The following is a 27,857-nucleotide window of genomic DNA, read 5'->3' as shown; positions in this document are numbered from 1 at the left end:
CAGCCACTCACACCAAGATGGAGTAGAAGTCTCCCAACCCCCAAAGTCCTAAAGATTCTCTACTACACACACACAGTGGTTTAATAGTTAGTTTTGAATTTCAGGTTAGTTCCTAACCTTGCATAAACTTAGGTTTTGTTTTTTTTTATTTTTTACATAATAAAATGCAAAAAGCAGCAATACTTATCATAGCAAGGAGGGCAAGTGATACTCTAATCCATTTTAATAATTAGCCTTCACTGTTTTTCCAGAAGTCATAGGGCTCCACCTTCTGACTGAAAAGAAAAATGGCATTAAATAAAAAAAGGGTTCCCTTTTCTTTTGTTTTATAATAATGTACTAACAAGGAAGCAGTTAAGGCACTCTGCCTGCTTAAATGTTACACTTACTGTAAATTGAAACAAAGTTTAGCTGTAAACAAATGTCTTGTAAATTGTGTTGTACACTGAATTCTATGCAATATATGCATGTCTAATGTTAAGAATGGTGAAAAGTTGTTTGCAACTATTCAGCAACAATACAGGGAAAGTAGAAGGATCACTGTGGCTTCAAGGTTCATGACAATGGATCCCTGTGCAACTGTCTCATCCCTCAACACAATAGCAATGAGTTCATCACAACAGTCATACGTTTCCAGACACTTATGGCACCAGGTAAGGAAAATAAACAAATCTGTGAAAACACTACTTTGTGAGCTGCATCTCTTTGGCAGATGAAGGGTTTGCATGTATAGTACTGTTTGGAGTTTGCAAGGAAATTCCTTGCAAGGACCACATATAGATTATGTTCTGGCATTCAAAATATAATTGAAAGTTATCACGCTATATTTTTGAAAGTCGAAATGTAGTTTATTGTTTTATTATTTATTATTAATAATAAATAAAACAATAACAATAATAATAATAAATATAATCCAGGGGGATAACATGGTGAGTTTTCAGGTTTAACATCTAAAAAAATTAAATAAAAAACACACCACCACAATCACAGTCGCAACCAGGTCAACAGATGAAGACATGCCAAATGTATTGTAAAAAGTAACAGAAGTGCTACCGTGGCTCAAAGCATAGCCACTTTCAACACTGGACAAGACAAACATGTGTAATGAATGTGAACTTTAATGATGCATGAATGAAGGAGCCAAGACCGTGAGTACACAACTGTATAGCTAATCATAGTTACGGTAATTAGCTAGGCAACATGCCCCTACACCCACAAACATTTGTTTGGATTGGGTTCCCTTTGACTTATTCTGTGTACCCAAAAAAATAAATTAAAAAAATCACCACTCTACATTAGAGAGAGATAAAATCCAAATATGTGCGGATATATCCCAACCCAATCGATTTTATTCCACATAGAATTTGTTATTTTGTTAAATTAAACTCAGTTGTGGAGCCAACTTTAGAATATGGCTGTGTTACACATTACTGACAGTGTTGAAGCAGGCTTTGCTTTTTTTAATGTATGGTGAAAAAGTTAACAGGTGTATGAAAGACTGTCTTTGTTATTTTTAAATTATTTAGAAAACAGATTACGCCAACAAGAATATAACTGCTAAATTTAATCTATGGTGTATTTTAATTAATTATTTTTTTTAAATGCATCCCCTTTGTTGTTGTCCCATGAACAACTTATGTGATCATCAAAATGACAGTGACCACAAAAGGCTTAACTGTACTGTACGCTAAAAGATTAGCATTTTAAGAGTACTGTAAATTAAAAAGCTCCAAAAACACACAAACTCGTATTATTATTATACTACATATGATTGTCTTATAGGCCACCACTACACAGACTGGCACAGGGATAGACCTGTGTCACAGGCGCTGACGTCAGCAAGACAGGAGAAACAGAGGTCTCCGCACTCAACCTGCAGACAGGGGGGCAACGTTCAAAATAAAGCTTTGCTAACTTATAGGACCAGAATGAGCTAACAAGCGCTGCCTGCATATTACAGAATATTGAATACACTCGCATAAAGGTATTGAGAGTCCGATTGTTTATTGTAATTCCACATTGTGATTGAGAATAAACTGTAGACAAAATTGATGGACAAATCACATTTAACCGGCTTCGGATTGCTTTCACAGTCCATGGAAGAGACTGATCTAGGGTTTTTGAGGTGTAGGTACGGTTAACAGTAGTTTTTCTCTTGCGAAGCAGTATTCCCAGGAATTTGGGATTTCTTTCCTTAATGATATGGAGGAAACGGCCGACGCAGGCCCAGCGAACAATGAGCCGCATGAAGAAGCGAACAAAAAAGGGCTGAGCTGCAGCGAGATTGGTGATACAGGCGGCTTCGGGATGCAAATTGACAACGCTGTTCTCAGAGGTCTGAAAGTAGGCCCCGACACTTCTAGATGTGGGGATCGGACTCTGACGAATTTGGCCCGGATTAACATCACAACTTTGCCCGTGGATAGAAAACCGATAAATACTGCAGCGTTGACCGATGAGACAGGAGATTTAAATGCTGATGTTGAAAAGCAGTTTGTTTTGCCTTTAACAAACACTGAAGAGCAACAAGAAGTCATGGGCACTGCGGCAAGTGGAAATAAAACTGAATTAAAAAATACAGATCCCGATACTCTACGGGATACACTACAGCAATCACGTAAGTTGTGTTTTAAAAATAAATGTCTTGCTAGATCGTTTCAGCATAATGCTAGCATGGATAATGCATCCGTTTTTCCTCAAATAAACTCTGATGGTCAGCATAAAGTTTTAAACTCACCATTTGAGCATCATAACTCTGTAAGCAAGACCACTGAGAATGCGGGTTTCAGGACAAACTTTCATGTTCTGGATGGGCTCGACGGTTCACACGCTTCCTTCTTGAAGGAAAACAGTAACACACGCTACTCTTGTATCGCTGCTAGTAAACTGGGCACGCTATCTCCTGCCAGCAGTGCCGACATAACCATGGTTAACGCTACTGATGCAACCCAAAATTGTGAATATCGCGCTGAATTGTGCAGAGTTGGGGATTATAACGAGAACATTGACAACGTGAAAAAGGTGGGTTTGGATAGCGTTCCCTCACAAGACTCAGCAGCATGCGAAGAATCTCAAATAGGACCCACATTACCGGGAGTGGCACAGAGTACCGAATGTAATTTGAACGCGGAGGGTCTCATTAATGGTACCTCAGCAGCATCGCAGGAAGATGCCATTTCCGAGCCTAGAACAGAGTCGAGCAACAGTGTGAACGTGGAAGAGATGGTTGAAATTTCAGAGGATAGTCGGTCTTTGCTAGAGATTTTTCATGCAAGCAGTACTAGCAGTGGAGCTGTTAACGACCACGACGATCTAAGCTACGAGCTGCAGCAAGGTTATCGGATTCTGAATGGCTTTCTTTTAGAAAAACACCGGAGTTTAACGTCTCCTTTCATGAACCCTGTTAGTAAAAAGGACTTTGGGGACTATACCAGTCGCATCCAGGAACCGATGTGGCTAAGGAGAATGGAGCAAAAGTTTGTCAACAGGGAATACGAGACAATCACAGACTTCGTGGCTGACTTCAGGTTGATGCTGGAAAACTGTTACAGGTATCACGGGGTCGACCACTGGCTTTCAAAGCAAGCACAGAAATTGGAAATGATGTTGGAGCAGAAGCTTACCTTGCTGTCCAGGTAAGTTAGTCATTATCACTATTATCAATTTACACATACAAAGTACTTTTGTATTTAGTACACGGCTATTCAGGTTGATGAAAGGTGTGGTTAAAATCAAATGGGCTTGTTTACTACCTGTAAAGTTACTCCAAAGCCATTCCCTTCGCAAACTCCAAAAACGAAGAACGCGCTTCTCTGTCCATTTATATGCAGCACCTGAGTTAATTGGTGATTTAATACCCCTGGTTTGCATTAGGATCAGTTCCTTAAGTTAAGTCTTTTTAGCGACCACATACCAGAGTTCTCTCAACTCTGTATGAAGGAATGTTTTACAATAAATGAATACACGAATCCCGCATGTTTTTTTTTTAACAGTCTTTAAAGTTTTGTAAATAATTTGGGGGTGGGCAATTTTAATTGTATAAACAGGAATTAGATTAAGAATAAAGAAAAATGGCATATTGTAGTATTCTATTTGCTGAGTTAAATATTTTAATATTCCAACACACACTACTTGAAATATTTTCAGAGACAAAAATTGTATCCATGTATATTTTTGTAATGAGAGCATAATATGCACAGCTGCAGTATACACAATCAGCATTTTTACCAAGAATAGTGTAGAGAATATCTACATTGGCCATAACTCAACAGGAATGTAAAGAAGATATCCCCTTTTGCAATTTGAGCTATTCCAGTTTTACTGTGGCTCATAGACCTTGCCAAGCTACCTAAATAATGTGAGATCAACACATGTTGAAAATCCAATATCTGTGTTTCACAAACGCCCTACTGCATTGCAATGTAGTTGTTACATACTGTATTGTTGTTCCTGACCCCCATTTTGAAAACAACCCATTAACCATAATTGTCTTTTCTTCCCTCTCAAGTCAGATAATGCGCTATATAAATAGGGTATATTTATTTATTTATTTGTGTATTTATTTATTTATAAACCCACTGCCCCAATCAAAATCCCAGTTTTAATCTGTGGTGTTGGGTTTTACACCAATGTTTTTTTTCCTTCAAGGCCTCTGAGGGCGAAGACAACACTAGCCACGACGTCAAAAGGCCGCTATGGATCGGAAGACGAGAAGGTATTGGTGAGCACATCCACCAGGAGGCGCACCACTCCCCGGAACCTGGGAGCCATAGCGACGGGGGCCAGAGAATCCATCATGGTGCAGGCCTTGAGGTTGGAAGAGCAGCAGAGGGCCAAGGACGAGAGGAGGTTGGACCCTACTTTTCACTCCCAAGAAACTGGCACAGCCTAAGTTATATAGTATCTAACAGCTGACAGGAGTGTATTCATGGCATGCTAAGTCCAGTGAAGTCAAAGTTTTTTTTTTTTTTTTTTTAACTATATGGAACATTTTTATGAACACTTAGAGCAGAGTAGGGAAAAAAAAATCCTCCCATCTTAGCCACCCCAGATACAAAAAGTGCCTTCCAGGTGCTGAACTACTGTAGTTCATTCTTTCATTAAACGTAGAGTGGAATGGCCCTCCAGGACTGGAATTGACCCTCCCTGATTTAGAGGGACTTGAAGGCATTTTAGATAACTTTAAGCTGTGATAAATAACTTTAAGCTGGGTTTTAAGAAAATACAAACACAGTGCATGTGGATCAATTTTTGATTTGTTATCAATAATGTGTTTGAATCAAAGTAAAAATGGCCATACAATCTGCTTATGAGTTTATAGTTTACTAAAAGGCCCATTGAATGATTTAACTTAATATACATCACTACCAATAACTTCATCATAGTGTTCACTCAATAAAAAAAACAAAAAATAAAAATATAAAAATCAATATGGCTTTGGGACTTGCATGCATGAATAGAAATGATGGGGGTTAGAAAGTACTGCATTGGTAATTACACAATATAAATTAGTGTACAAGTTTGTTCTTTTGTGTATTGCAACATTGTACCAACCATCCCTTTTTTAAAATGGTGTATATGATTTGAATGGAAACATTGTATTTCAAGTACAGTATGTCTATCTGAGACACAGGCCTCTCTATTTATTAGTGTTGGTTCCAAAATTGTACACTAAAGATTGCTGTGATATCATTTCATTAAAAAAGATGCTATTTTTTACAATCCTCTTCTAAAACAGTTGCTCAGTTCACATCCTGGTATTTTGTAAAGGTGTATGACCAGGTTGCAGCTATAGTTAGTTATAACATTAATTATATATTTACATATAAATTAATATTACATGAGAGTAAACCACTTTCAGGTAACTGTTACTTAGCTTCTGAACCAATAAAGTATGATTTGCGTTTATTTTGTCTTACTTGCATGCTGGAATTAATAATAGGTAATACACTTTTGAAGGTTACATTTTCAAAATAACAGTAGAACACATAGATATGAGAAAGGATATGTGTTTGTTTTATTGAAAAACATGCTACAGGTTGTCTATAGCAATTTTCAACATCAGAGTTTGCTAAACAGAGCAAACTATTACGTTCTTTTAAAATGTTCTAAAAAAGTGTTTGTAGTTTTAACAATAAGCTTAAACTTCAAATTATATTTTTAATTGAGGAGTCTGTTTGATCCAGTGGTTAAAGAAACAGGAAGTCCCCGGTTCAAATCCCAGCTCAGCCACTGACTCACTGTATGATCCTGAGCGAGTCACTTAACCTCCATCTTTCGGATGAGATGTTGTTGTAAGTGACTGCAGCTGATGCATAGTTCACACACCCTAGTCTCGTATCTTGTAAAGTGCTTTGTGATGGTGGTCTACTGTGAAAGGTGCGATATAAAGATTATTAATTTATAAAATCACCTGAGACCCTTTGAATACTCCAGAAGGAGGTATTTCATAGCCTTTCTACAACAAGATGATCCCAATGTTCAAACTGAAAATATTTTATAGTATTGAGACCATAGACATTGGAAATGGTAGCACGATTTAAAATTTCACAATGTTTGGCTGCACTAGCTCAGTTGATTGGCTTTTCTGCTGGGTCCTAGTGGAGACTACTATACTGACTAGTGATTTATACAAATACATTATTGAGAAGTACAGGTTTTAGTATTGCTGCAATGTCGTTAAAAAACGAGGGGAACATGACCCCTGTGTAAATTACACCTCTGCATGTAGGAATAGTTCCTATTCTCCAGTTTAGAAAATTACTATCCTGACTTCCTTTCCATAATCTGCAGTTTATAAACCCGCAATCCCCTATTCTAACTTCCATGTGGTTATGTAAGATTACTGTTTAAAACCCCACAACCCTGCAATTTAAAATACTAAAAATAATAACGATTTTAAACTATTGATCGAAGAACTCTCGAAACAAAAGTGCATTTCCCCAAAATATAAATAATAAAGTTATTACAAGCTTGTTACAGCAGGAAACATTTTATAGGAAACTGTAGAAATGAAAAGAAAGCAATATCAATTTAAATATGTAAAACAAAAAATTATAAACCACACAGGGCTGTATAACTTAATGGCAGATATTTTTCACTGTAAATAATGTTTTTTATTATATTTCAGTGTTGTTTCTAGAGTTATTATACAACACATGTTTCTAAATATTTTTAAAAGCTTCCCTGAAAAACAGTAAAAGCTAAACTGTACAATATTTTGTTTTTTATGTCCCCCTTTTAAAGACATTCTATTTTCACCATCAGTGAATTATCCAAGACCCAAAATACTATAACAACATAAATAAACATGTGAAATGTACTGGACAAAGCGATCTTCAGCAGAAATATTTCCGATCTTTGGTGCAGCTGTATATATAATGTGTGTGTGTGTGTGTGTGTGTGTGTGTGTGTGTGTGTGTGTTATGGTAAAAGTCTGTATATTGACAGATTTTAAGATTTACAGGTAAATGTCCCAGTGGTTCTTTGAGCTTATTTGTCCAGAGGGAGCATTACCTGTGACTCTTCCAATTTCTCTCCTAGGCAGCGAGAACAGGAGCGCAAGGAGACAGAGGAGGCAACGGCCAAGGAGCTGGAGGAGTGGGAGCGTAGTCTGCTGGCTCAGGCATATCCGCAGCCCATGGATGCCTTATGGGAAGTGCCGGCGATCGGCCACTTCCTCTGCCTGGCCCAGCAGGCCCTCAAGCTGCCTGAAATTATCTTCTATGAGCTGGAGCGCTTCCTCCTTATGCCACGTTGCAGTGTCTTCCTGGCCAAGGTCATGACCTCCCTGCTGAGTCACCCACAGCGGAGGCACACCCTGCACCGACGGCCAGCCCTGTCCTACCGCAGCTGGGAGGCAGCACTGAGGCAGAGTGTGCAGCGCTGGTATGTAGCGGTGGGGCAGGCAGAGGACCAGCGTGCCTGCGCTGAGCAGCTGGGACTCTGCCCTCAGTTCTTCCGGGTATTAGGAGAGGTCAGCCCCCTGGAAGAGAAGCCCTTCCACCTGCTGCCCTTCTACCAGCGGGTGTGGCTGCTTAAGGGCCTATGTGACTGGGTGTACGAGACTCAGAAGGAGGTGCAGGATGCCGTGCTGAGCCAGCCCATCCACGAGTGCCGGGAGTCCATCCTGGGCTATGATGGCCAGGAGAACGCCTACATCCATTTCCCGCACTTCTGTGGAGCGGACCTCCGCATCTACTGCCAGAGCCCCTCAGCCTCCCCAGAATTCCCGCTGCCTATTCGTGTTAAGAGGCTACAGAGTGAGCATTCCAGACAGGAACAGCAAGCTGCCTTTGGGGGCCCTTCCCCTGAATCAAATGTCAGATGGAACAAGCGCATGGTTCAGGAAGGTCCCGGCTGTGGTAGTGATAGTGGAAAAGGAGAGGAAAATGATACCAGACAGAACCACTTGGGTCACACTAGTTGGAAAACACGAACTAGAGAGTTGACAGATAAGCAACATGGTGGCAGCTCATCGGGGGAGGGAGGTGGGAATGGAGTATCTGAAGGTGTCAGAAGGACGATAACTGAATGGGGTGACAGAAAAGGCTCTGCTTCTGATGAGGGTAGTCTTTCAGGTGACAGGGACTTGGTTTTTAACACTATTTTCACAGGAGAGGATTCTCTTAAGAGGATTAAAATGGAAGGTGGTGATATTACAGCAATAAAGGAAGAAAAGGGATGCAATATAAGCCCTAAAAGGGAAGGTTCTGAGAGAAACTGTGAAGCAAAGAAGTGCAGGGATTTTCTTCCTCCTTGTTGGGAAAACCAGGAGAAACCGTCAAGTCCTGGGAAGATTGTGGGCTTTGGGGCACCCCTGAGCCCAGGGGAAATACGCATCCAAGACAGTGGGATACCCCCCTCAACCCAGGGGCCCTGCCGAGCATGTGGATCTCTCCCAGCCAATGAGAACCATGGAAACAAGCCCCACCGCTGTCCAGCTCCCTCAGCCATGAAACGGGCATCTCCCGAGCACTCTGCACCAGAGCGCCAGACAGAAGGCAAGGCGGGCCGAATGCGGACAAAGAAGAAGAAGAAAAAGAAAAAGAAAGTGAAGGAGGCGGTGAGTAGTCAAGGGAAAGCAAAACCAGGACGGCTGCAGCAGAACCTGGCCCTGTGTTCTCGGCCTGACCTCCAGCAGACAGTTGTTGCTAAGAAGGTGAAACACAAGAAGCACAAGTCAGGTGAGCACATGTCTCATTGGGTGAAACTAGAGTCAAACTCCAAATTAGTCTTGTCTAAGCAGAGGGACTCCAATTTCAAATCTAAGTTAAAATAAATAAATAAATAAATAAATAAATAAATACAAAATCAGACATTGTAATGTAATTGTAATGAGATTGCTTACTGTGAAATGACAGGACAGTTTTCTTTCTGCAGTTAAGGGCTGCCTTATATTTTGTCATTCTTCTACTGTGTGCTCTAAATTAAAATAAAATAAAATAAAAAAAGATATTCACTGTCATTTCCTATAAAATATTGCAAAAGAGAACTATAAATTAATGTAATACTCAAATAAGCATATTACTTTGCACCTGTTATCTGTTGAGTGAAATTCCAGCCTAGCTACGTTTTAAGTGAATATCGCATATCTTAAATTGCAGCATGTATAATAACAGTACTTTTGACATCATTAGGAAAGAAATCTGAGTCCAAGAAGACTACTGTGAAGAAAAGAAAGACTTGCCTTCAGCTCCCCTTCGAACCCGGATTTCGGGTATGCTCAGTCTTATGGTATAAGTGCAGCGATTCATTGGTCTGTGCGATTCAGTGGTACGGACTCTAAAGGTTTGGTTTAATCAATACAATATCAGTTATAACGGTACAAAATGATATGAATACAAGGTAACTTAACAAAAAGCAACTACAGTTATAATTTCGCTGAGTGTGTAGGTGTCACAATCGGAATGCCATTGGAAAAGCATCCTAAATATTTAAACCACAGCATGTTCTATACAAACAGATTAAGTATGTTAATGTCATTTTGTTTGTTTTTTATTTAGATTTAAAAACTTCTAGTGTATGTTTAGAAGTGCCTCAAATCATGCTGAGAATGTACTTTCACTTGCACTTACTTCACAGGCTGCCTGACAGCAAAGAGTGCGTAAGAAATACACTCCAAACTTAATTAGAATTAGCCACTGAACACTTATAAACATACATTACTAGAAAGCATTAAATCTAACAAAAAAAAAACCAGACAAAACAGTGCCAGATATATGAGGGGAAGGCTTTATGCGGCTTCCGTAGAAGTTAGGTCAGAACTCAGACATTGCCCTGTAAATAATAACGGCAATTGTAAAATGCACAACATATTACTTATTTCTAAATTCATTTTACAGGAAGTGGCTACTTTATTAGTAAGCACATCATTCGGCAGTGCTATGCAAGAGATGGACCCTGTGGTTGTCAGTACTAGAGCAGAAGTAGTTATCTGGCTCTAAATTGGGTTGAAGCAAATAATTATCAGCTTTTAATATGGGGCATGGTAATGGGTGCTTGAGTAGTTGGTGCATATGTATCTCAGTCTGCATCTTCAGAGCTATAAAGTATATACATAAATGTTAATATATTGGGAAACTGAGCAGCATAGTGGAGAAATGGTATTTCATTCTGGGTTTGAATCTGGCTCTGGTGAAAAAAAAAAAGGTAGCCACTGACTAGACAGCAGCCAGCATCACAAAGCCACCACACTTCAACATATTGGAAATGCACATTTTACTTTTTCATGACACTGATTGCTCTAATGTTGTATTTAAATTTGTGAAGGGGGCTGTATGTTACTAACATACTTGTTACACATCGTTTGCTTATTTTTGTATATATCTTTTTTGTTATTAACAGCTAGTTTGCACGAATGTTGAGGAACTCCGGGCGCTAATCCGCAAAACTGAGGAAGAACTGAAAGAGATGGAGAATATGCGGAAGAAATCTGTAAGTAAGGCAACATGTTGCCTCTAAAGCCTCAGTTAAATGACTTAGACCTTGTTAAAATCCTGGGTTTTAACCTGGCTCAGGTTAAACGAGTTGGTGTTCTCTCAACCCAAATTGAAGACCCAGGACTGAATGGCTGGGGTTTTCAGGTGAGGATTGATTTGAACTCTTGGAGCTATGAGGAAATTATTGTCATTGTTCACTAACTTTTTCTAAACAGAAATGTGGGGGTACCACTACAAAATTCCAACAAAAAAGTTACAGTAAGTACCAGTAAGTCTTTTTTTTTTTTTTTTTTTACTTTAAAAAAGAAAAAAAACAAGGTGCAAGTTTAGTATAATTTCTATCATCTTTTTTGGTTTCACCATTTAAGTTTTATATGCCAGATGTTTAGTGTAAATTTAGAAAACTGCAAAATGAATTTGTATTTACTACATTTTAAACTCTAAACCATATTGTAGTATAGAGGTCTTGTTTTGCAATCTCTGTTTTATACTTAGCAGGAGGTACCACAGCAAAGTAACACAATTAATAAATCATGAGCATCTTTGTTAATAGTAGCACAGGGTGGCTGGGGTTTGGCTAAGTATGATTTCAAAGCTACCCATTCACCCCTTAGAGTGCTTCTTTGAGGGCTGAGACACTCTAGCTAGCAGTGTGAGGAAACTCACACTGCTAGTTATAACGCTGCTGCTGCTGATGTGTGGATCAGTAGAAATTTATACTGATCTTTTAAAAAGGGCAGAAAAGGAAACACTACCACTGCAGTGTTAGACAGTTTGCACCCCACATGCTTTATTGTTCCATCTGAGGCCTCACAAAGGGAATGGAGAAAAGAGGCCTTTTCAGTGAGCCCCTACTTTACCCTGACAAGAACATATGATGTTTTGTAGGGGAAATGGTACCTCAGGAGGCAGTCTGTGAAGGAATTACACTGCACGCTGGTGAGACTGCTTAATGAGCTGTTGCCATGGGAACCAAAGCTGATCAAGGCCTTCCAAAGAAACAGGTAAATGGAGCCTGTGGTTTTGAAATGCAACTGTGGGCAGGTTGTGTTGCATGTTTGCTGTTATGATCTTTAATTACTGTGCTCCTTCCATTCTGAATTTAGGCTAAAGGGTAGGTTTGACTCATGTAGATTCATATTTGTTTAGGTTTTTAGTATTTGGATACTTAAAGGAAGGCAAATTAGAGACTGGTATGGCTGTAAATAAACTAAAATAAATTGTTACTTTTAGAAAAAAAAATATTACCTAATATCATTGTTATGGAGCATATATATGTAAAAAAAACATGTAAGTATGTATTTATGAAAATGTGAATGTTCAATTTGCAATGTAAAAATACCAATAGAATATTTAATGCTGAATATACAAGATCCTACTCTCAACCCCCTGTAGTACCCTTTTACCAAATTTGACCTGACTTAGTAATTTCAGCCTATTTTTATTATTTATTTATTTGGCAGACACCTTTATCCAGGGCGACTTACAGGTATTACTGTTTGATAACCCCCATAAGTTTTGACACCATTCCTCAGTATTGACTAATTTATGGCTGGGAGACTGTAAACCAATCAAACAAATTAATTAAATTAATTATTGCCCTTGCATGTTGTATAAATAAATTTTGTTCAATGAAATCCAATAAATACGTTTTAAGGACAATATATAAGATAAGGTATGTACTAAAAGCCTTAAAGTAGCCATTCCAGAATGAATGTAATAATTTAAGACAGATCAACATGTGGACACGCCTTACACATTCTTGGTAGCCCAATCAATAAAGCCGGTGCTTGCAGTTTCATATCACCGTATCCCACTGATGGAAAGTATTTGAACGCAAAAGTACTTCTCTTCTAGTAATTGTAAACGTTATAGCCTTTCTTTGAAAATTGTATTGGTTTGGATTTAAGAACCGTACACATTTTGTGTTGACATGAAATTCATATTACAGTTAAACTATTGATATGGTTGCATTGTTTTGTGGAGGGGTGGGGGCGGTAACAATAAATCAAAGTGCATATTATAAGTATGTAATAAAAAATAAAGTCAATACAATAAGTAGTACTGTTTGCCTATTGGTCATGATTAGGTAAGTACAATTACAACATTTCTGTAATATCATTCTAAAAAAGTAATACAAAAGTTACTTAACCTTACATAAATGCATCCACCAAATGTATGGTACAGGTGTCTAAAGCTCCTTTCACACCGGCACTCCTACCTGGGTCCTGGTTAACCAGGTCACAATCCCGTGTAGTGTGAAACTACGTACCTGGGTTGTACCCGGGTCCCAGCGACCCACCTCAGGGTATGGGTGTACACGATTTGACCCATGTTGAGCGAGACAAAAATGCTTGACGGCAGTTGGTGGGTCGACGCAATAGCAAACGGCCATGTCTGTGTGAAGGTTTCACTTCTGCAATGAACATTTCTGTTTATTCTGTTTAGGCATATTTTTGTTGCTGGAAACACAGCATGAGTCAGGTTGCAGCAGGGATGTAGAAACATTTGCTCTAATCAACATTTTGGCCGATGGTTCAATCCAGAGAAGCTTGGATGGAAGCGTCAGTAACAAGCTGCTTCCGGGGCATTGATACACGTGTTGTTTACTTGCAGCTGTCACCCAGGTCAACCCTGTTTTATCAAAAGCAGTGTGAAATTGTATACCGGACCTGCATTACAACACAGGGTCCTACCGGGTAGGTTCTGACCTGGGTAGATCATGCCAGTGTGAAAGGGGCTTTAGTCTAAATAAATAGACAGAAAGCAGGTAATTAATGGACATGTAGCGTACCAGCTAAAAATAAATAGTGATTGGGTTCGGACAATTTAATACACCTGAAATCGGACCAAATTAATTAATGATTTAAATATTGGTTAAATCACGTATTAAGACTTTTGAAAAGTTGGAATAGTCAGAATGAGGGGATAAAGTAAATTATACATATCAGAGCCAATACTACATACAGACATGCTATAATCTCTATGCTCTAATTATCGGAAGGGGATATTGTGTCTTGCAAGCCAGCCTGCCTCTCAAAATACATGCAAGCACGCTCATAGAAACAAGACAACCCTACTTCGTTTAAACCACCAGGCTGCTTAGTTTTTAAGATAAAAAAAATCAATTTAGACTCACATTGTAAGTCTTTGCTCAATATTACTACCTTTACGGACCTGTGGTATTCTTTCAATAGCACATCATCTCGGGGCTAAAATCTTACAAAGTTGTTGTAAACACCCTTTTAATACAATAAATTTTAATTCACATTGTGGTTCTTATATTATTTAGTAATTTAGCAGACGCTTTTATCCAAAGCAACTTACAGACTAGGGGGTGAACTAAGTTTTATGTCTCATCTGAAGGACAGAGCACAAGGGGGTTAAGTGACTTGCTCAGGATCACACACAGTGTCAGTGGCTGAGCTGGAATTGAACCCGGAACATCCTAATAACAAGCCCCTTTCTCTAACCACTGGACCACATTGTGTGACATCTGAAATATTAGCATCCTCCCTCTTTAATTACCATAAAATGACACCCACTTGTGTGGCACAAAGTTTGTTGTAAACCAATGTCAGTAAAAAAAAGGACAGGGCCAAGTGAATTTTTTTCAGAAATAACTGCGCTACTGCTTAATTATATACTGCTTAACTGCTTAACTATAGCTTAATTTATTTCTTGTACCAGCTTCTAAGCATATGAAATATGTAATCCGCTTATATGCATTAGAAAATTGTAGTTTAAGTAATGTCCTGCCAACCTCTGGATGCTTTGTAATGAACTGTCCCAAAATCATGTGCACTCTGGTACCATCAACAACAAGTTAAAATCTACAGTTTATATACCTACATGAATTGGACAATACATTATTTATCAACTTTTACAGTTTTGCTGAATATTTTATGATTCAGTGTTTTGTAGTTATAGGCAAAACATCATTATAGTTACCATTTTTCAGTTCGTAAGACCTCAAAGGATAATACTACCTTATTCCACCATATGGTGCACTTTTCCTTTACATAATAATTACATATAGGACTAGTTTTTAAATATGCACTTATGTGATATCTGAATATTGTCAACCTCTTTTTAAACTGTTCACAGCTAAATGAGTGGAAATAGTATCTGGTTGCACATTTTTACAGGTTTTGGTAAACATTGGTAGTTTTTATCCTTGTGGTTTCTCAGATTTCAATGGACATTGTAGGCGGATGATGCGTTTTGTTGAACGACCCCCAAGTAAATGTAATTCCCAAAACACAGCTAAATAACCACTACGTTAAAACAAAAAAAGAGCAAAAACAACATTTAAGCCAGCTTACTTGCAGTAATAAGCTACCCTTTGTCACTGCATAACTTTTGCTCTGTTCTCAATCCTTAGGTATGTTTAGCTTTACTAGAATCAAAATCCTGTAAAATGGTGTTTGCTCTTGTTCTGACAAACATTTTAAGTTGCATATATATATATATATATATATATATATATATATATATATATATATATATATATATATATATATATATATATATATATATATATTCATCTACTGAATGCATTACAGTACTGATACAGTGTATAGTCATATAAAGTCTGGCCATTTCAGTTCTTCATAGTGGCCGGGTAGAGTATTAGCAGAAACTATTTAAAAATTTCTTCGCTAAACAATTTTAGCAAAAGTGTGTCCATGTCAAAAACTATGAAGCTGACTAAAGACCGACATGGTCCTGGAAGGCTGGCCTGTCGAATGATGCTCCCTCACCGCAGCAATTCCCCACAACAGCTTAGGAGAACGGAAGGTCAGTGTGCATCCTCGGATCCCATGGCCAATTGCCCGTTTACACCCAGGAGCTTGAGAGCAGATGTTGGCAGACTACAGGCTCCTGAAAATTCCTGACAATTTTGCCTCTCTAACCCGAGGGCCAGAGCCAATGTGGCACTCTGTGGAATGTCTAGTGAAGAACAGCAGATTATATATAGGCTGTGTTTATATCAGATATATCATACCACTATAAACACTTTATTGAAATTATTACTGGTCCTCCTTTTATTGGGTATAATTGGGTTCTTTAAGTTAATTAAGGATATGCAGATATTTCAAATTGAATTGACAGCAGTTATTTTATGCATCTCCTCTTGATCCACCTGCTGATAAAGATTTTCCTTCTAGTATGCATGTGCAGTATGCTTATGTCACACAATTCCTTTTAGTTCATTTTTACAAACCATTCTGTTCCTTTTACAGTATGCCCCTGGTGTTGCTTTGAATCTTGACTGGCACATGTCTCGTGTTCTGGTTTATTTGCATTGGTTTACAATTAAGATTTTACTCCAGGGTTTCGGTTCTAACTACCTATCTGATCAACTACTTAATTACATCCCTAGACATCAACGAGGTCATCTAAAGCTGGATTTCTGGTTTCACCAGTGTCCAAGCTTGTTTTTCATATAATTAAACTAAGATCCCCACTAAAGCAAAATAGCCACTAGGATATTGGGCTGGATTTGAACTTGGAACATTGCACCCGTTCCTATTTGCACATTTTAAAAGAAGTATCATATCTTATTTCAGAGCTCGACTGAAGAAAGACTTTGACGATTTTAAAAGGCATCCTGACCATGACAACTTTGTTCGAGAGGTCTGGACTGAGGAAGAGGGGGGTGGAGATTTGAGCAAGGATTCTTCTTCCACAGAGACCAACAGACCAACTGATGGTGCTGAAAAACAGGAAGTCTTAAAGAAAGAGTTAATAGGAACGGGTGAGTTATTCATACAGGCGGGTGAGTTTGGGAACAAAGTTTTTCAGAGTACTTGGTAGAAAGTTAGACAAAACCAAGGTCCAAAACAGTATTGAAAAGGTGTTATATCAGACGTTTCTAAAAGTGTCAGAATTACTGGAATGGTCAGCTGCTAACTATGGTTTGTATTTAATGTGCATTTGTTTACATTGTATAATATTTCATGTATATGTAGTGATATATTTATACTTACATAATTTAATTTATTTCCATCAATCAGTGCTTGAAATGAAAAAAAAAAATGGCGGTACTCACAGTACTCTCAGGCTCCCTTTCCACTTGGACACTGCGGCCAAGCCGAGCCAAGCCCTCACGGTACAGCTAGTTTCACACAATTTTGTCGAGCCGAGCCGAGCCGGAACCGTGACACTCTGGCCTCGCAAGATATCTGGTACTGGCTCGGTGCTGAGCAAGGCTGAGGGCAGGGTTAACTCGTACTGTCCGAAACAACACTACCAATACTACTACAAGTCTACCAAAAGATATCACAGGAATTGATAATTACAGGACTAAACCACAGCAAGAAACAGAGTTGTGAAAAAATGAAAAAAATAAAACAGGATTACAAAAAAACTAAAGATCATAACAATAAAGCGGGTCAGACCACAAAAACAGTAAATCTTATAATTTAATGGACGCAGTTCTTGGTCACAGACCTGCAATGACTGATATGGTCATTTAAAAATATATATATCTATATATATACCGTATATTAACATTGCATTTATAAAAGTTATAAAGAAAAATATATTTAAATATGTTACGTTTAGATTTTGTTTTTAAAAGCCCTACTTTAAATCTATTTTTCCTGACTTTTTTCAAATACTATCTGTAACATTTTAAAGTTATTATTAAACAGTCCGCTGCCACGTTTGTAGCCTACTTTAAATTATTTTACGATTTCAGCTTGAGTGCCTTGAAGTAAGATGACACTGGCTGCAACCCTATTAGGTTTTTATACACAAAAATAAGTTTACTTGCTTTGAAAAATGTCGTGAACGATACAAGCAACTTCTTACACTACTTGGTTTGATTAAATGAGTAGTACACAACAAAATATGAAAGCGAAACATTAATTTCAACAAAAAACAATGACAACTTGTTAATGAAAAAATAAAATATTGTAGCCTACTTCAATAGGATCATTAGCTTGCTACATTATATTAAACCAAAACAATAAAAAATAATAACGATCTGGTTCTCTCTTGCCTTTTTCAATTAATATAATTTAATTAATAGAGAATAAAAAAAATAGAAACAACTACCTAGCCTAAGATTAATTAATCTAGTAATCTACCAGAGGCTTCTGTTGCATACACATCGCTGATAATAGTGCAGACTGGAAACCAATGTTCATGTTGGGGTGCGCATATATATATATATATATATATATATATATATATATATATATATATATATATATATATATATATATATATATAATCAGTGTATCTATATATATATATATATATATATATATATTTATTTGTTGTCCTGCGGTTAGCTTTATTTATTTTTTCTACAATTACTACTACTTTGTATTTGATGTACAATACGTGAATGTAAACATCTCAGCTTGGCTCGGCTCAGCATGGATGTGCAAGTGTGAAAAGATGTGTCTCCCTGTCCAGCTGTCTCTCTTTCTCTTTCTCTCTCCCTGACCAGCTCATTTCATGTAATCAGTACTGTGTCTAATCTCAACTTGACCTGGACCATCCAAAGTAAATTCCCCCGCTCTGTTTTGCAGTACACTCTGGGAGTTGCAGTTGTTTGTAATGTACTCTGGGAGTTGCAGTCTATGCTCAGCTGTAACAAAAATATTGCAGCTGTTGCTGGGACAACAAAATAACAGCTAGAAAGCCACACAACTACAGCTGAGAGTTTGGAAAAGAAATAGGCAGATAGACAGTGATAAGTGCCAAAGCGCTACTCAAATGTTTGAAATTCAGAAGTGGTGGTACTCTGTACCGGAGAGTACCGCCCCATTTCAACTACTGCCAGCAATGAAATAATGTTTTACTGCATCATGCTTTGACCCTTAAGCAGCATCTCAATTTAAGATTGCTATCCTAGATTTAGCAGGGTGTCTAATTTTCATGACTCGGACAGCAAAACTAGTTCATGTTTGTATCCTGAGGCATTCTGAGTTATTCTGGTGATGTCACAACCACATCTGGTGGCAGAAATCACCTTTCAAAAAATGTCTCGAAACAAATAATTAATTAAGGACATTCTCCTGAATAAAGCGATACGCTGCACAGCACATTTTGTTGTAGGATGCCATAATAAAATTGTATGTTTTCAGTTACAAAGTTAAAATAAACAAAAAAAAAAAATCATAAAAACGATTTGCTTCAATCCACTCTACTCATGCTAGAAAGTTAGAAAGCAGTAGTTTTGGATTTCCACCCCTGTGCATGATCATCAAATCTGCCCCGTTTCAAGAGTCCTAACGTTGTTACAGACAGGAGCGCAGAATTAATTGTTTTTGGATTTTGTAAAATACAGCTGGATAGAGTAATAAAAATATATTTTTTTAAATAATTGGACATGACTGTTCAAATATCTGCAGTATTCTGTTTCCTTTATAGTGATTTTATGTTTCATTGATAGGTTTGTCGGTACAGAAATATACAAAAGAGGCCAATCAATATTTAAAAAATTGACAGAAACATTTCTTTTTTCTTTTGAATGTAATAGCGGGAGATTAAATGAAAGTGAAGTATGCTATTCGTATAACTTTTAAGTAGAAAAAAATGGGTTCTTATGATTAAATCCAATATACTCTCCTTTAACTGCATCCTCTGTAGAACTGTCCTGGTGTATACGTCATTACTCCTTTTTCCTGGACTCCCATAAAGTTGACTTATGGACCAGATTTTATAGTATGTAATGAAGCATTCCTGTGAGGAGAGCATATGTACTTGTCAGTCTGCATCTTCTTTTTCAACATTTTTAATTTCTGATGAATGCAAGTTTTTAGGTCTGCCTTTTTTTTTTTTTTACATTTTATTTATAAATTTTTTACATTTCTGTGTTTCAGAGGACTGCAGGCAGCAAGGCTTGGAACTTCCTGTGAGCAGGAACCGACCGTTGAGAAGTGTCTGCCAAGAAGGTTTAAATCTGCAGCCCAAGAATCCCAAGCGCAGGCAGAGCAGTAGCACAGATGATGAATTAACACCCAAAAAGAGACCCAAGCTCAGCACAAATGAGGATCATGCTGCAGCATTAGCAGAAACCCAATTAAGCAACTTGAAACCAGCAATGGAGCCTCCAGCTACAGAAACTTCCAAGGCTTTACCTGTTTTCACAAAGGGGGATAAGCCCATCCAAGCCTTGCTAGCAAAGAATGTCGGGAACAAAGTGACCTTAATCAGTCAGCTGCCAGTCACAAATAACCAGACATCAAATAAGGTGGCTGTTGTGGCTCGGGAAAAACCCTTAACAACTGGCCAAGGCCCAGACAAGAACCCCCTGAAGATGCTTTACAAGAAGCCAGACCACTCCTGTGTGCCTTTTGACCTGCTTAGTGATAGGGGCAGTGGCTCAGTAAAGATTGCAATGCAGCCCATCCTAGACCAGAAGACTGGAGAGAAGGTCTTGCAGAAGGTGGTCATCCTGCCCAGGAACCTCCTTCTCCATCACAAGCATCTGGAGATGGAAACCAATCAGAACCAGCCTTCCATAACTCATAATAAAGCCAGTTCTGGCTCTTTTTTCGATTCCTTTGGTACAGTTCAGCTTGATGATCTGAGCAAGATCCCTGTGCAACAAGTGGTGCCATTGAGTGAGGAGCCACGGACCGAGCCGGCAGGAATTTCTCCAAAACCAAGCTACCTGAGTGCATCCTCTTCCAAATTTGCACCGGACCAGTCTTCAGCCCAGACGCTAAGTTCCAGCAGAGCTGTGGCTGCCAGTGTGAGTGCTGCAGAGACCAGCAAATCATCCGACTCCATGCAGGAACTCAAAACAGTGTGTATCCGAGACTCTCAGTCTATCCTTGTCACCACTAGAGGAGGAAACACTGGCATAGTCAAGGTGCAGACCAGCCCTGACCATAGCACATCTGGCTCCTTACCCCCCAGCCCAATCTTTACTTTCCCACCCGGATTCAAAGCCTTTTTGGTGTCCAAGTCTGCCACCTCCTCTGCGGCTGCTTCAGCAACAACTTGCTCAGCAACTACATCACCAGGGTCAACACATTTTGGGGGATCCTCCATTTCTAGCTTATCCCAGGTACCTTCCTCCATCTCTATTCCCTTCAATCGGGCCATGGGGAACAGTGTCTGTCAAACCCAACCCCAAAAGAATATGGGCTTTGGGCAAGTACCTCTAAGCAAAAGCACAATGTCCTCTGCCACATTGGCAACCACAACCCAAGCATTGTCTGGTACTCTGCATAGTATTATCAATATGGCGGCAGGCTCTGTGGGAGCAGTGTCTACAGAAAACTTTGGGAAAACTAGTATGGTGGTCACCCAGGCTCCACTGGCGCAGTATGCCACCAAGCTTCTAACCAAACGGGCTCTACCTCAGTCGGAGGACAGTTCGGTAGACAAAACGCCCGTACAAAAAGTTATCCTTGTCACTTCTCCTTCCATTGTCACCCCTTGTGGCTCAGCATCCAAGTTCAGCCCTCCTGCTCTTGCTGCTCCTTTCCACACCCAGAAATTGATGTTTATTAGCCCAACTTGTGCTACTGCAACCCAATCTTTGATTAGTGCTCCAAAAACTCCAGAGAAGGTCGCCGCCATGGACTCTTCCACAAACCCCCATGCTGCTGTGCCCACTTTCTCTCAGATAAAAGATGTGAAGATCGGCCTTAACATAGGCCAAGCCATTGTTAATGCTGCTGCCAACAACTTGCAGAAGGTACAGGCAATTAACTTGGTGCCCAGTTTGGCTGCTAGGATGACTGAGGGTCCCCCCAGTCATGGAAGGCAGACCAATATCTCAGCTCCAGGAGCAGACACAGGCGTTAGGACAGCTGTAAGCTCAACCACAGCAAATGCTACCCACAATGATTTTTCTTCATCAGTGAACCCAGGCCCAATAAGTAACAGAAAAACAGTGTCTGTCTCCACTGTGAAAGCTGGGCATTTGGCATCTTCAGTCCTTATAGCAGCTTCCCATCAGCAGTGTGTCTCATCCGTATCCTCACCAGTTCCAACAATGGGAAGCCCAAAAGCCGCACAGAGCAGAAGCAATCATCTAAAGACTTCTCCGGTCCCTTATACAAGCAGTCTGCCTCAGAAAGATGTGACAAATGGAAACATCCAGTTACTGAGGACCGCAGTCTCAAGTCAAGCTGTTGGTCACCCAAGATCACCTGCTACACTGTGCACAGCATCTTTTCCAGTGTGTACCATCTCTACACCCTTTTCTCAAAGCCAGTCTGAAGTGCCCCAAAACGTATCCAAACCCACTCAGATATTCAGTACTCCTGTTCCAGCCCCCAGAGCTGTAGCTCAGTCAGCTACTGTTAATCTCTTAAGTGAATCTTCAGTGCAACAGAAGATTGTAATCAATACCAGCACACCTCTGGCTCCTGGAACCCAAATTGTGATAAATAACACTAGGTTAATTGTCCCTCCTCAAGGCCTTGGGCCTGGCAGTCATGTACTCCTTATTTCTAGTCCAGGTATGTCTCCCACTGGTAATGTCACTGGTGGGCCACCGAACCAGAAGGCTATCCCTGTACCCAGTGGGCCAGTTTGCTTACCTGGAAATCAGAACCCAAGAAGTTTACCTACTACTTCTGCACAGACCTCGATTGCTCTTAACAAATCACAGCCTCCCTCAACAGTGAAATTGACTTTGCACAGTGCAAAGACACACACTCTGCCCTTGGCAGCTGCATCGTCTAATCCCGTCATGGCCATTGGAACAAACCCTTTGCCAACAGGGAATGCTATATCTGCAGTACAGGTTTCTCACTTAATGGCAGCTAACAAAATAGCCGCTCCAGCCACACAACAAAGTCTGAGAGAAACTGTGACTTTGGCAGAAGGGAAAGGCTTGCCCATTGCAGCAGTGCAAGCAGTTGGTAACTTTGTTAAAGGGCCAGCTATAGCAACAGCACCATCTGTAGCAAGCTTTGTCAACAGCGCAAAGACAGCCCCTGATGCAACATTGGCAAATATGATTAGCAAGGCACAGTTTTCACCATTAACACCAACATTGCAACCAATTGGGGTTTCTAGACCCCAGACTTTACCCACAGCAACAGTGCCCCCAGTAGGGAGTACCATTTCTAGGATACAGACATTACCGGTAGCAACTGTACCACCAATAGGGAGCGCAATTACTAAGACACAGGCTTCCCCCATAGCATCACTACCACCATCGGAGCATCCCATTATTATGGCACCTGCTCAGCCTCTCCCAGCTACAACTCTAAACACAATAAGGGCGCCGGTGCCATTTACAAATCCAGCGATAATATTAAGCAAGCAGTTGCAGCCTGCTAGCTCCCCTTCACTTCTAACCAACAGCTCCTCCAGCAAATTAATAGTCAGTCCAGAAGGAGCCATTTTAAATGCCATCAGTACTCCTGTTCACGGCTTCGTGAAGCTGTCCAAGCCAGTGGCCACTGTGGTGATAACTCCAAGTTCCAGCGAAGGGAGGATGCTTCCTGTCTTCAGGGTAGAGGATGCCACTCCTCATTCAAGAGACACCGATAAAACAGGGTCCAGCAGTTAACGTGAGAGGCCAATTACTGGCAGGAGAAAATCAGTACACACTTCTTGTATTTTGACTCAATATGAGATCTGGGCAGCAACAAATGGAACGGTTTCTTTCTGCTGTGGACTGCACTATTACATGCCGACCATCATACTAGATATAGACGCACCTGGTTTGCAACTTTTTTTACTCTGACAAAGTTTTTCAAGAAATACGGTAGCTTTTACATTCATTCACTATATACAGTACTGTAAACTTAGTGTAGTTCATTCTTCCAGGTAGCTGATTTCAAATTGATCTGTGAGCAATATTTTCTGTTTCTTTTTGGACTGGCACGGACTGACTGTCTTGATTTGTTTAGTTTTCTTTGCCCCACTTTCTAAAGCACTTAGAAGATATTACATTTGTTTTTTAATTAAAGCTGCCAGTTTGTATGTAAGGGTTGTTTTAAGGTTTAGGGTGCACAGAGTGCGCACTAGAACAAGCACTGGACTATATAGTCATTTTGGCTGCTTCTCCAACTGAGAATACTTATTGACATACCTAATATGTCATTGCAAATAATCCCCATGTGCGCATGGGGGAAAAGAAGGCAAAACATTCATACCTGCTCCAACTGGAGAGTGAATAAGTAACAAATGTAGCACAGTGCATTATTGGCACACTTGTGTATGTGACCTGTGCTACATTTTTTGTAATCATAACTACATTCTCATTCTTTCACTGTCTGATATTCCACTACAAGTTTATGTTCCACAGATCCACTAGCCCAAGTTCGTCATCTGCAGACTACACTGTATTGTGTACATCTCTTACTTTTCACCCTGTTTTGCCCAGTTTTGCAGTGTGACCAGGTGTACACAATGACAGTGAAAGATCATTGACGAAATCCTGATACCAGCCTTAGTTTACATGTAAGTCATATACAAGATTGTACTCACAGGTGACTGGGATTGTGCACAAACAAATAAGGTATTTTTGTTCTGCATTTATAAAGCATTGAAAGAGCGTGCTTCTTGTGAGTTCATATTGTAATTTGAATGGTTGATTGTCACCAAATTTTCATTTTTAAATTAACACAAGGAAGAAAGCAGTCGTATTTGCTCTCAAGGTTTAAAAAAATTGGGGGAGCATAAATATTGAAACAGTATATCTGAACTGCTTAGAATTAATCATGTGTAGTCTGATCAGAGAAGCAGTTGGCAGAGGCTTGTTATAGAAAAGACCAACGCTGTTCTCAAACCTGCCAACCCTACAAGAATTCCTTTTGAAAGCTGAAGCAAGACATAATTTCTTCCCAGTTCTGTAGTTTAGTTTATTAGGCATTTTACTACTCGTAATAGTACTGATTATCTTGGTTTCTTCCAAGCAGTTTGGTCATGAAGGGTAAAAATCTTGAGAGAAATGGCGTTCTGTGTATAAAACAATATCAACACTTCCTGTATGTTCTTGCACATATTTAAAAGTTGTGGCTGTGCTTGTAATGAGATAACTATGAATACACAAATCAAGAAACAAGAAACTTAGTGGTAATTTATTCCCTACCATAAAGACTAATTCCTTAGCATAATCTAAACTAAAAGAATATAGTACCTTTGATTGCATCTTTTACATTGTTTTCTACGTCAGCAAAGGGGAGGGATTTGGTTCTCCTTGCGAATTTGTGACCCAAAAGTGTGTGTGAGGGGGGGAGGGGGGGCACTATAACATTATAGTACCTAGGTAGAGCAGAGGTTCTTTTTACACTGAATGATCAGTGCTGGTTATTGTGCAACCAAATAAATATAAACAGGAATGCCCTTTTCAATAGAGAATGAGTAACCCTATTTGGTTGCCTGTTGGAAGTTTTAAAAAGCAGGATATAAAGTTCCTGACAGCATTGTATCTTTTGAAATGTTATAGTGAACAAAGTAGTGAAAACTTTTAAAGTCTGTTCATCACTTTTTGCTAGGCATTTTTTATTTGCACATTGAGCATGGCAGTGATTTAATCGTTGCCTTTAAACATTTTCTTTGTGTTCTCCATAATTTATACTAAAGGTTTAGTACGTAAAGATTTCTTCTGTGTTCCATGTTGTGTTTCTTTAAAAAAAAAAAAAAATACGGTATTTATAAATGATTGGAACACAGCTGGGAGATGTGAATAATTGTTTTATCAGCAGGTTGCAATTCAAAATATGTGTGGATTTTTTAAGGTTTTATTTATGGTTTCTGTTTACATAATGTATAGATTTCTAAGTATTTTACTAGGTATTTTGGACCATTGCAATCTTTAGAAAGAAATGCAGAATACTCTGAATGTAATAAAAAGAACATGCTTTGTAAAATCAGACTTGTTGTTTTTGTCAAAGGCTGTACCAAGAAAAACAATAGATCACTCGCTATCTTTGCTCTACCAGCTTTGTCATCTTCTAATATTTAATTAACCATTCCAGCGTGCAATTTCATATTTTCATTGTTATCAAACAGCACCCCTCATTTTGACCTATGACTTAAGAACTGTGCCATCTAGAGGTCATGTGATATTCCTCATTTTTAGATGTTGGCTTTGTACTCACTACAAAACTATTCTTAGTCAAGTTTGATCTTGGGGTATTATGCAAGAAAAAAATGTGAACAGTTATTTTATAAAGCAGCCATCACCACTCCACACCAAAGCTTACCTCAGTAATTATTTGAAAGAGGAGATATTATAGGAAAAAAGGTAGGTGAAGTTAAATTAAGAGTTGTTTCAAATGAGGATTTATAATATGTCTAACCTCCATGACACCATAGCAAATAAAAAACTTAAAAAAATAAATAAGTTGTCAATTTTTTGTAAATCTAAAGCTTCAGATACCTTACATCCATGTACATGTTTTAGTTTGCAAGTTATTTGGAGATTTACAGAGAACGTAAAGCCCCTTTCACACTGGCACGCTCTACTCAGGTCAGGAGGGTCGGCTACGTCATTGCACATTGATTTTGATAAAGCAGGGTTGACCTGGGTGACAGATGCAAGTACACAATGCGTGTCTCAATGTCCCGGAAGCAAATTGTTAAGGATGTGTCAGCCCAAGTGTTTCTTCATCCCTGCTGCAATCTGGCTCATGGTGTCTCAAGCAACAAAAATACAGCTAAATAGAAACGTTCCTTGCAGAAGTAAAACCTTCACGCATGTGTGGCTTTGTTATTTCGTCGGCTTACAAATGGCTGTCATGCATTTTGTCTCGCTCAACCTGGGTCAAAACATGTCAACCCACATCCTGAGTTCAACCTGGGCACAACCTAGATACGTGGTTTCACACTACGTGGGATTGTGACCCGGTGGAGTGCCAGTGTGAAAGGGGCTCAAGATGAAAGTGAAAGCTGTGGTTTGTGCTCTTATGTAATTAGCACGTTTTCCAGCTGCTCTGTATTCCAGCAGTGAAGCATTTGTGTTGAAGGAACTTTTTCCTAGAAAACTGTTCTGCAGTGCTTATTAGTAAATGTGAAGTTCCCATAATTGAAACCATGTTTGTTTGGTTTACTGCAAGTGGTTTAAAATACTACTACAAAAAATATATATAAAGTAGCAGCTATCCATGAAAAATCTTGTTACAACATTTCTTTCTGTGTTCAAAAATGAATTCAAAATGAAATGTTAGAACTAAAAGATATTTCTTTAGTAAGATCGACAAGTAATTTGTAAAGTTTACCGGTAAGTTTGTAGCAGTATTTTCAATGGACAATAAAGAATAAAACTTTGTGAAGCCACTTTTACAATTATGAAAGTCTTTCTTTGTTAGTATATTAAATATACTGACAAGTGATACACATTCTCCATGTTTTATTTTTGCACAACATTAAAAAATTACAACAGCTGAAAAGCCGTTACAAGAGGAATATGTGGAAAAATAATTTTTAAAAAAATGGAGCAGGTGGGAGAGGCAAGTGTACTTTATCTGTGCTAAAGTGCAGAGAGCCCAAAATCTATTAAGTAGGCTTCTGTGCAGGCATGGCAGATACAAAAAGAGAACAAGAATGAAATAGTGTCTTTTTGGCTGGCACAAAGCTAAATTCATTACCGGTTGTGTCCATTGAGCATTAACTGTTTCAGTGCCACATTCTTGCAACTTGTGGTCACATTTATTTTCAGATTGTGTATTTATAGGAAGTACGCTGCTGTATTCTATGATTCCTTTAAAATTCTATTGCGGGTAGGTGAATATATCCTAATTTAAATTTCAGTTGGTGCAACAGTTATAAAACTATATACTTGTAACAGGCTACCATATATACTCATTTTATTTTTGGCCCATTTCAATAAAATTACTATTTTACCATATAGTTACCACCCAATTTCCATTAATATATCACAGCTGTTCGCTTTAAACAGCTATACGGCATAACCTATAGCTTCCATCATGCCATTTCTGTTTTCAAAGTAAGACTACTGTAAAATCTTTTAGCTTT

At 38.9% G+C, this 27,857-nt stretch overlaps 1 protein-coding gene across 1 annotated transcript; it reads left to right on the top strand.

The window, feature by feature from the left end:
* The first annotated feature begins 1,841 nt into the window (after nucleotides 1-1,841).
* On the top strand, nucleotides 1,842-26,183 carry LOC121303220 (uncharacterized protein KIAA2026-like). Its single transcript, XM_041233790.1, has 8 exons — nucleotides 1,842-3,635; nucleotides 4,648-4,848; nucleotides 7,543-9,185; nucleotides 9,639-9,718; nucleotides 10,846-10,935; nucleotides 11,829-11,944; nucleotides 16,514-16,701; nucleotides 19,784-26,183. Exons 1-8 carry the CDS (start codon nucleotides 2,203-2,205, stop codon nucleotides 23,440-23,442), a joined length of 7,410 nt encoding a protein of 2,469 aa, XP_041089724.1. The 5' UTR covers nucleotides 1,842-2,202; the 3' UTR covers nucleotides 23,443-26,183.
* The last annotated feature ends 1,674 nt before the right edge of the window (nucleotides 26,184-27,857 follow it).

This window comes from Polyodon spathula, chromosome 2 (genome assembly GCF_017654505.1).
Source record: "Polyodon spathula isolate WHYD16114869_AA chromosome 2, ASM1765450v1, whole genome shotgun sequence".
Classification (NCBI taxonomy): domain Eukaryota; kingdom Metazoa; phylum Chordata; class Actinopteri; order Acipenseriformes; family Polyodontidae; genus Polyodon; species Polyodon spathula.
This window is presented reverse-complemented; position numbering and strand designations above follow the sequence as displayed.

What these genes read in the sequence shown, in the direction of transcription:
- LOC121303220 (XM_041233790.1), top strand. Translation starts at nt 2,203, where the DNA reads ATGGAGGAAACGGCCGACGCAGGCCCAGCGAACAATGAGCCGCATGAA. An exon ending in AAGCTTACCTTGCTGTCCAG is followed by an intron (nt 3,636 to 4,647) that starts GTAAGTTAGTCA and finishes TTTTCCTTCAAG; the next exon opens with GCCTCTGAGGGCGAAGACAA. An exon ending in AGAATATGCGGAAGAAATCT is followed by an intron (nt 10,936 to 11,828) that starts GTAAGTAAGGCA and finishes GATGTTTTGTAG; the next exon opens with GGGAAATGGTACCTCAGGAG.